This window comes from Diceros bicornis, chromosome 5, assembly GCF_020826845.1.
Source record: "Diceros bicornis minor isolate mBicDic1 chromosome 5, mDicBic1.mat.cur, whole genome shotgun sequence".
Taxonomy (NCBI): domain Eukaryota; kingdom Metazoa; phylum Chordata; class Mammalia; order Perissodactyla; family Rhinocerotidae; genus Diceros; species Diceros bicornis.
In genome coordinates, this window is record NC_080744.1 from 30,965,622 (window position 1) to 30,976,463 (window position 10,842).

At 38.1% G+C, this 10,842-nt stretch overlaps 2 protein-coding genes across 2 annotated transcripts; both read left to right on the forward strand.

The window, feature by feature from the left end:
* Positions 1 to 2,866: 2,866 nt before the first annotated feature.
* On the forward strand, positions 2,867 to 3,923 carry LOC131405894 (olfactory receptor 11H4-like). The gene is given in 2 exon segments (XM_058541131.1): positions 2,867 to 2,958; positions 2,960 to 3,923. Coding segments are annotated over 2 exon segments (1,056 nt in total).
* A 5,929-nt stretch (positions 3,924 to 9,852) lies between these two features.
* LOC131405896 (olfactory receptor 11H6-like) lies at positions 9,853 to 10,842 on the forward strand. Its single transcript, XM_058541133.1, is given in 1 exon segment — positions 9,853 to 10,842. A coding segment is annotated over 1 exon segment (990 nt).

The window sequence follows — 10,842 nt, forward strand, 5'->3', positions numbered from 1 at the left end:
AAGTTTTTAAATGATTATGCTAAAAATATGTATCCTAGTTACTTGGTAATCATATTTGTTCGTAGGAGTATCATTAACAACACCAGCTATAAATTTTTCAGGTCCTAGTATATTTCAGGAACTGTACGAGGCATATGTATTCAACAGTATTTTCACAAGAGCTCTGAAATATAGGTGTTAACCTACCCAAGAGCACATAGTATATTATACAGCATTTGAACCCAAATCAATGTGACATTATCATTTCTTTTCCTTTAAATACAGAGATATAACAGGACTACTGAGTTAAGTATTACTGGATTGAGTCAAACATTTGTGAACCTGATCCAGCTGTGGTATGTCACCACATAGATGGCCAGGGTGGGTGATTTCTTCCTTCCTCACCAGACCATGTGCTTTCCTCCTAAAACTACATCTTCAGTCCTTCCTAAAGAGGCCCATTTTTCTTTCTAGGTTATATGTGTACCTCCTCCACTCCACTACTAGACCCTTCAAACAAAGAAAGTATTTACATTGATCTCCTATGGGCCCAAGACAGATTTGAAAAACATTTGTGTGGTAAAATCAACAGGATTTGGTGATTGACTGCTTACACGAGGTGACAGAATTAGGAATTGTCTTCAATGACTCTCAAGTTTTTGGCTTTAGCAAATGCTAAGTGGATTAGTGAATGGAGAGTGGAGCCATTCACCAAGAAGCAAGTACTTGAATGAGGCAAAGTACAAAAGGGGGAGAGAGCTCTTATGAAGGAAAAGACAGAATAAGAGTACTGAGCAGAATGGTGATTATAGGTTTGAAAATAAAAGAAGAAGGTGAATTAATAGAGAGGCTTATATTTAGACTGGACACAAACATGGCAGGGATATGAGGCAAGGAGAGATTACTGGGGCACAGGTTTAAATGTGACCTTGACCTTGCTACAAGTTTGGTCACGTAAGAGTCACATAAGGCTCTGACCAGTGATATTCAGTTTCGGTGCTTGATGATGGTGATTTTCACAAACTCAGCATATTACATTTTTGGTGTCAGCATTGGCAAGTGTGAAATTCATTCAACCATTAATTCATTCAACCAGTGCCTACTATGCACCAGAAATTCAGTCAATGAGAATATAAAGGTAAATTTAACGTCATTCATGAATGGAAGTTTTCAGTCTCCAGGGAAACACATGATTTAGTCATCATGGCACATGCTGTAGTAGATACACATATAAAATGCTATGGAAATATTAATCAGGAATTCATCTTATATATAATAGAGTTTGGCTTGATGACTTTAGTAAATGATAGGTATCAAAAGGATATCTAAAGTCTTCATCAAAAACTAGGACAGAGTACATTGATTCATCTATTTATTAATTTTTTAATCATTATAGGCTCACTTTATGTGTCAAGTATATGCAGATACACGCTTAAGAATATTAAGAGAGTGCTTATCATATTAAAAACATGGATAACAGTCTAAATCTCTCACTAGGGAGTTGATTAAATCTGTGGAAGATAATGCAGTCATTGAACTGATAGTGTAGAGCTATATTTTTGACATGGCAAAAAAGAGTAAAATATATTAGGTTAAAAACAAGTTATAAAACAACGTATTGTGAAAAATCCCATTTTAACATTTAAAGAAGAGAGGAATGTAATTCCCTAAAGAGTTAAAATTTATTTATTCTGGTAAGTGGGTTTGTTTTGTCTGTTTCTAAATTTTTCATGTCCCTAATTACAAAAAACAAAAAAAAAAGTATTTTTATTTTGGAAGTAAATTTTATTTTGGTAAGGTAAATGTAGCATTTATAGAATTTGCAGCATTTAAAAAAATGAAATAACAAGACATAAGCGTTTTAAATTATTTGAAATGTTGTACTTAATCACTAAATGTTAAAATATATCCTTGCATTTGGAGAAGGCTTATTGAATATTTTTTACATATGGTTTGTGTATAACCAAAATGAAAAAAAAAGAAAATAACATTTGTGTCCAGCTAGAATTGACCTTTGCAACCTACGTAGTGTTTAGACCTATGTAGTGTTTGCTTTTTTGTTTTTCTATCTGACTTTTGATAACTGAACTTTCACAGCTTATTAAGATTCTGACTTGCCTGCAAGTGGGCAGGTGAGATTTCAGTCAGAAATGCTGAAACCCATCATCTGCGATATGTGGACAACATAAGAACATAAGAGTGAATCCTTTTAAGTAGCTGAACCATATATTTTGAAACAAATTGTTTATTTGAATGAGATATTTATGGTATAATTATTTAAAACACTTCATTTTTTTAGGATTGTGGAGATTCAATTGAAAAATTAGGGGAGTTTAAAATAAAAGCATCAAGTCAATTCAAGGAATATTCTGAGCTAAGTATTAACTATCTACTCTCCCCAAAAATATTACTATGACCTCTCCTTTTGGTTTCTATGCTTAGTCTTATAATTCATTAATATGTTAGGAGAGAAAATTATTCTGATGTAAACAGAATAATTCAGAGTACATAATGAACATACACAGCTCTAGAGTATCTGAAAACTATGTCAAGTACTTTCTACTTGGGGAGAGATATCAAAAAAATAGTTATTCGACTCCTAAAGCTTGGCTAAAAAGTTGTCAGACTAAAACCTGTTCTGTTAGAAATAATTCAACTAAGGGTGGAAAAAAGAAATACAAACCGATAACCACTTTGCTGCCTTTCATAGACTGTAGTGCTTCTGAGTTTCCAAAATTTCAAAGGAAAGAGAAGTTTTTTTAACCTAATCCGTTGATAAGGAAAATCCAAAAAATCTACATATTCCATTGTTATAAACCCAAGTTTATTGAAATTTGAGATCACTGGGATTGTTGATTGGTGGCTTTTAAATAAGAGCCAGGAGTTAATGGATGGGTTATTCCAAACTAATTGCCAAATAGCCACCATATGTACCTTGCACAGTTTCCCACAACTGTTTCAGGAAACAAACAGCTTGCATAATAATGTTTTCTGTCTTCTCTGCAGCCCTGGGATTCACGAACAACTCAGAGACAAGCACTGTGACTGAATTTGTCCTCCTAGGCTTCTCTGGTTGTCAGGAGTTGCAAAGGTTCCTCTTTGCACTGTTCTTTGGGATCTATATATTTACCATAATGGGAAATGGAATCATTGTCTGTGCTGTGAGGTTGGACCAACGGCTCCATACCCCTATGTATATTCTCCTAGGGAACTTTGCTTTCCTTGAAATTTGGTACATTACCTCCACTGTGCCCAGTATGCTAGCCAATTTCCTCTCAGAGACAAAATCCATCTCTTTTGTTGGCTGTTTCCTCCAGTTATATTTTTTTACTTCCCTTGGTACAACTGAGGCATATGTCCTTTGCATCATGGCATACGATCGGTACCTTGCTATCTGCCGCCCATTGCACTACCCAACAGTCATGACCCAACGATTCTGCTGTATCTTGATGTCTCTTTGCTGGGTGTTTGGGTTCCTTAGTTACTCTGTCTCCATTGTGCAGCTCTCTCAATTGCCTTTCTGTGGACCCAATACCATCGATCACTTCGTGTGTGACATGGACCCACTGATGGCTCTGTCCTGTGCCCCAGCCCCTGTCATTGAGATCGTCTTCTATATCCTGAGCTCCCTCATTATCATCCTCACTCTTCTGTACATCCTTAGCTCCTATTCCCTTTTACTGACAGCTGTGTTTAAAGTCCCTTCAGCAGCTGGCCGGCAGAAGGCCTTTTCCACCTGCGGATCACATCTGACGGTGGTGTGCTTATTCTTTGGGGCCCTTTTGGCAATGTATGGGAGCCCCACAGCTGATAACCCAGCTGAAATGCAGAAGATTATGACTCTGTTCTACTCCGTGGTGACTCCCTTCTTAAACCCTCTGATTTACAGCTTACGAAACAAGGAAATGAAGGCTGCACTGAAGCAAGTTCTAAGGATAAAATGAATATAAGTGAATCTACATGAGACCAAGTAAACTACTGTCCAGACATAAAATATTAATTAAGAAAATCTTCATTAACTGCTGCTAATTCTCCAATGAACACTGTAAAGAAGATATTTTTCAATAGGATCCCTCAAAGTTTTATTCTTGAACTAACCTGGGCAGAGCTAAGCCACAGTTGTTTCATACTACATTCCAAAGGTAACAACAATATTTTCAACATGGATAGCTCCAGTAGATAGTGATATGAGGACATTATATCTGTGCTATTGCATATTGTTTTAGTTTTCATTACTGGGGATGGGGGTGGAAGGTAGAAAAAGAGCAGTTATCCCAGGTGGATCATCATTGGTGTACTGAAGGCATGTCTTAAGACAGTCCAATATTTTTTAAAGTGAATAAAGAATCTAATTTAAATGCCTAATGGATACATACCTAAAGGTTTTAATAACAACAAGTTTCTTATCTCCTTGGCTCTTCATGGTTGAGAATCTTCCAAATTAGGGATAGACTGAAAATTTCATGCTTTAACATCAGATAAAAGTGATACATGTTTTTAACATCAGATAAAAACATAGTAATTCTTTCAACAAAGATTGATTGAGCATTTACTATGTTCTAGGCACTCTTCTAGGTACTAAAGATACACTGTGACCAAAATGGTCAAAAACCATTATCCATATGAAGTTTACTTTCTAGTGGGGGATAGACAATAAAAAAATAAATAAAATTTATAGCAAATCAGAGAGTGATAATCATTATGGAAAAAGGGGAACAAGGGCAGGAAGCGTGGGAGAAAGGGAAGAAATTTTAAATAGGATGATCAAGGAAGGAAACACTGAGAAGGCACCATTTAAGCAAAAGCTAGAAGACGAGAGAATGAGCCACGTACACAGCTGAGGAAAGAGCATTCCAGATGGAGGAAAGTAGGTTCTCTCTAAGATCCTAAGGCAGGATTGTGTTCAAGGCACAGCAAGATTGGTCTCGCTGGAGTAGAGAAATTAAGGGGAAGAATATGGGAGATGAAGTCAAAGAGAACGAACAGAGGGACAGATTGTGCAGGACCTTATAAGCCATAGTAAGGATATTTAATTCTGCATGAGATGGAAAACCCTGGAAAGTTTTTAGCAGAGGAATAACATGGTCCTATTTACTATATAAAAGGGTCGTCCCCATGACCATTTTGTTGACAATAGACTAGATAGAGGCATAGGCATTTTAAAACTTTTATTTCTAGCTGTCAAAAAAAATTGTTTCTTTTTAAAGGAATTTGTATTTTAACCTGTTATTGTAGATATACATTTGGGGAGGGGAACAAGCCAGAGAGCTCATTTGCCCAGGAGGAACGGAAAGTCCTCTTAGATACTAAGAAAAGAAATTGTAATTCTGGAAAGATGTTTTCATGACAATCTTAAGAGATAATGTAAAGTTAGGAATCCACTCCTGAGGCTCTTGAACCACATTTAATCATATTATGATTATATAGACATTTACAAAATATTTTCATATCTATAATCTCATTTCATTCTCATATCAGCCCTGTAGGGTACACAAGACACGTGAGTATGTAGTTAAAATTTAAAAAAATGAGCTCACCAAGATCTTATGGCTAATAAGTGAAAACAATCATGCTAGGATCTATATTTTCTTTGTCCTGGTTTTCTATCTAATACCCCAACTCCTTCTCTTTAGGTTGAACTCTGCCACTACCCAGTGCCCTCTTCTTATCCCAGGTCACACCCTGTCATATGATGCCTGAATAATCTTCTCCACCATTTCCTTGACTATCCCAGGCCTCTTTACAAAACCTCCCACATACTTAAATCCAATCCTGCTTTTCCAGATACAACATCACCTATAACTCACACTCAAGTGCCAATTTTCCCTACAAATATCCTTAACCCTGCCTCCAAACCACTTAATTCCTGATCCTACTGAAATCCCTTCTGAACTTCCAAGCTGTTTCAAACATACCCATCCTTATGCTCTATCATTTATATAGTCGTTCTCAAACTTCAGCATGCGCGAGAAACACATGGAAAGTTTGTTAAAACAGATGGCTGGGCCCCACACTCAAGAGTATCTCACCCAGTAGGTCAGGGTGGAGCCTGAGAATTTGCATTTTAACAAGTTCTCAAGTGATGTTAAAAGTGTCAGTACAGGGACTACGTTGTTGAGAACCTGCTCTGTCCTTACACAGCCTCACTCCTAACCTCAGTAGTGTTCTGTACTTGAACTCTTGCTGTCGTTGAATTCATTTCCCCCTCAGATTCTCTACCTTATCTTGTTTGTTCTCCTTCCCCTGATAGCAATGAAAAACTTCATACTTCCCACCTCTGAGCCATTTACAGGGCTAAACTTTCATTTTCACTAATATTGCATCATGTAAATCAATTACATTACAAATCTGCTTTTACAGAACACTAAATTTCTTCAAACGTGGTCAAGCTATACTTCAAATTGAAAAAGGAGATTCTTTACCTCGTGTTGAACATAACAAAATTAAGTAAACTATGTATAGACAAAGAATTTTTTAAATTTAAGTGTTTATAGGTTTGGCACAAATAATAAAGCAAGTCTAGTTTGGAGAGAAGCTCACACACACATACACACACACGCACATATGTTCTTTCTCTTTCTCTTCTTTCCCATTAACCTGTCCCTCTCGCTCCTCTCCCCCACCCCACTCCCTAGGCAGATCAGTTCCTTCGAGGAAGGACATCTCCACAAATAGGAAACTTTCCCTGGCCTCTCTTGGATATTTATCCTGACCTCTATGTCCACTAGTCAGACCACTGGAGGAAATATACACTAATATAGGTGGGATTAGGTGCAAACACAGAGATACATGCACAGGGAACTAGGTGCCTCCCAGCGAGCATACTGGGGAACTGTGAATCCTATTCAGGAGAGACTTGTAAACATTAATAATCACTGACATGAAAAATACATTTCACTTGGTTCCGAATACTAAAGGAAGCAAGTCTCTGGAGCCACAAATACTGCTCCCCATCCATGAACGAGCTTTTAGATTGTGTAATGAGGACAAATTTGTAGCTGGAGTTTCTCTCACATCTTCCCCTTGGATCCAGAAACACCATCAGGTATGTAAGAAAAGTCTGCCTGAATCGGCGCATCACTGTTCCTGCACACCCACTGCTGTCAGATACAAAGAGCATGCTGGCTCTTCTGTAAATCTGTTAATTCTGTGGCCTTTTTCTTTGTAGGAACAACGTGTTAGGCCCTGCAGTTCTCTTCTCCCAACACACTCTGAGGACTGCTCAGGTGATACAGTCACAATAAGGGCTCACTCTGGTACAGAGCTCCCACTATACAACTCACTTAGGGAAAATAGTTCTCAAATGTCTTGGATATTTGCAGGGCGGGGGGCCATTAAATTTCTTTCAGTTAGAATATAGCCTGAGTCTTGTACCACTTTGTTTCTAATATCTAAGTTTTGATTAACAAATATCCTTCAGCAAGAGCAATTAAAGCAGGCTGTTCTTATTTTTTTCAGAGTTGTTGGCAAGTGGCAACTGAGAAAGAAGCAGGCCAGCAGACTCTCTTATCCTTTGGATTTATCTAGAGGTTAACCTTAAAAATATAAATGTTTAGGGGCCAGCCCCGTGGCACAAGCAGTTTGGTGCACACGCTCCGCTGCAGCGGCCCGGGGTTCACCAGTTCATATCCCGGGCGTGCACCGATGCACCACTTGGCACGCCGCGCTGTGGCGGCATCCCATATAAAGTGGAGGAAGATGGGCACGGATATTAGCCCAGGGTCAGTCTTCCTCAGCAAAAAAAGAGGAGGATTGGCAGATGTTAGCATAGGGCTGATCTTTCTCATACAAAAAAATGTATATATATAAATGTTTAAAGGAAGAAGGATCGCTGCACTTATAATCTTAAAAGTGCTCTTCCCTGGGCAAGTGGTTAAATCTCAAGCAAGTCGTTGGGGTTATGGAGGAGGATCTGACTTCCTTGTCACTTCATACAGAGTGGGTTGCCCATCTTTTCTCCATCTGTTCATTTCCTGTATCACTTGAGGTGAATAGAGAGATGAAAGAGGTGGATTTAAATTTTCCATTTGAGCTACCAATAGATTTACTTTGGAGGTAGAGGCAATAGAAAGGTATGCAGTGAGATTTCAAGTTACCTGTAAAGTTCATTTAGCCATCTTACTGTGATCCTGTATTACACAGATAACTAAAATTTCACTGCAACATAGATGTCAAAAGGTCTTAGACATTTTGAAGTCAATAGACCAAATAGGAGTTAAGACTTATGAGATCTGGATCCAGGTCAAAAACCATGACTTGGAATTATATTTCTCTTCTCTGTGCCATAACTTTCTTGCCTAGGGGTAGACTAAGTCGATTCATGTCTCTTGTCTCTGCCTACCATCTTGAAAAGCCCAAAATATCACATTTATGTCAAATAAAGTTGGCCATCATGCTACTACTGTCACTACATAGATTTATCTGTTATTCCTGACTGGAATAAATATCTTTTTTCAGGCCCACAGCGTATAGGTGGGCCTGCTGTGAAACACACAGTTCAAGGAAGCCACCGTTACACAGAGACATGACTGTACAGATGTAGGTGGCAGTCCTGATTGCTTTTATAAACCAGAAGTTCCAAAATGGAAGGAATTTTATTTTTCATGTTTACGATTGTACCCCAGAGCTTAGCACACTGCTAGAAATATAATAAATGGTGAATAAACATTTGTTAAATGCCTAAATGAATAAGTAAATGGATAATGTGCTACAATTTAAATTCAGCATTCAACTTTTTTCTTATTTCAAGTCCAGTAACTATATTTTCCAAACAAAAATGACAGCATGTGGTTTGGCAAATATAGGTATAGTTATGGGAAGTATATTTGAAATTACAACTCTCCTAGAAATTCACACATATGGTCATTATAATTATATTCCATTGAACTAAATCACTTGGACAAACTTTAGATTTTCATTGAAATCAAGTTTATTAGAAAGAATATTTTTCATCATTCTAAAAATATTGTTAATTGATACAAATATCCAATGTTACCTTGGCAATCAAACATTTATCCTCTGAGTTTGCTCCAGGTCTGGACAAATACTGAAAAGCAGGACTTTCTCTCTCTGAAGATCGTATCAACAGCATAAGGATGCAATTTTGTGAGTATCTTACCATTGACATTAATAAATAATATGGTCAATTATCCTAAATTTGTAGTCAATATCTTACTAAATTTAAAATATTAATGGTTGGCTTACCAAGCCAAATATTTTGAACTTTAACCAGGAAACTTTAGGACATAGAAATAAGCCTGGACCAATAGTTTTAGGAGGGTTGTTAGCAGAATATCCAAGTATTTAGTCCTGCCTCAACTCTCAACTCTTAATTCAGCCAACATGAGAAAGATCTTTGTGGTCTCAGCACATCCTAAGGTGACCTCTCTATTCATTATTTAATTTGGATAAAAGCAAGATGATGAATGGACAAGTTATGGTGTTTTGGGCTTAATTCTCAGCAAAAACAAAGGCACGTGGTTTTATATATGAAAGAATTTGACATACCCAGCTACAAGGTAGCTCAAGAGCCTCGTCATGATGTAAAGCTCCTCCAAATGCAGCTTATCGGGAAACAAGCCAGGGAAAATGATGGCCTCCCAAAGAAATCATATTTGAATACGGAAATATTTGAAATGAAGTAGAGTTTGTTCCAAAACAATCTCCATATGGACCAGTGTACCTAAGGGCTACTGCCTTTGCACATTTAAGTAAACCCTTTAAATCTCTCTGAACTTCAGTTTGCTTATCTGTTAAAGAGAAGGATAAAGCACACCTCCCTACAGCTCAAATGGTCATGTGGAAGACCAAATGAGATAATGTACGTAAAAATATTTCATATATTTTCAAGCAATCTGTCAGCAAAAACTACAAATGTTCATTATTATTCACTGCTTGGTTACTTCTGTTTCTCTAACAGCTTTGGGATCCCAGAACACAATGCATTTTGTGACTAAGTTTGTCCTCCTGGGTTTCCCTAGTCAAAGAGAGATACAGAACTTCTTCTTCTCATTAATCCTGGTCGTCTATCTCCTGACCCTGCTGGGAAATGGGGCTATTGTCTGTGCAGTGAAATGGGACAGGCAACTTCACAAGCCCACGTACATCTTCTTGGGAAACTTTGCCTTCTTAGAGATCTGGTACATTTCCTCCACTGTCCCAAACATGCTGGTCAACATCCTCTCTGACAGCAAGACCGTCTCCTTCACTGGCTGCTTCCTCCAATTCTATTTCATTTTTTCACTGGGTATAACAGAGTGTTTCTTCTTATCAGTTATGGCTTATGATCGCTACCTGGCCATCTGTCACCCACTACATTACCCCTCCATCATGACTGGGAAATTCTGTGTGATCCTGGTCTGTGTTTGCTGGGTGAGTGGATTTCTCTACTATCCAATCCCTGTTATTCACATCTCCCAACTTGCCTTCTGTGGACCCAACATCAATGACCACTTCGTGTGTGACCCAGGCCCATTGTTTGCACTAGCCTGCATCCCTGCTCCTTCCACTGAGCTTATCTGTTACACTTTCAGCTCAGTGATTATCTTTGGGCCCTTCATCTCCATCTTAGCATCTTATACTCTGGTACTCAGAGCTGTGCTTTGTGTTGCCTCCGGTGCTGGTCGAACTAAAGCTTTCTCCACATGCGAGTCCTGCTTCATGGTGGTGTCTCTATTCTATGGAACCCTTATGGTGATGTAGGTGAGCCCAACAGCCAGGAGACCAACAGGAATGCAGAAGATTGTCACATTGGTATACTCAGCAGTGACTCCGCTTTTAAATCCCATTATCTATAGCCTCCAAAACAAAAACATGAAAGATGCCCTAAAGAAAGTCCTGGGATTAAGAATTAACCAAAACTGA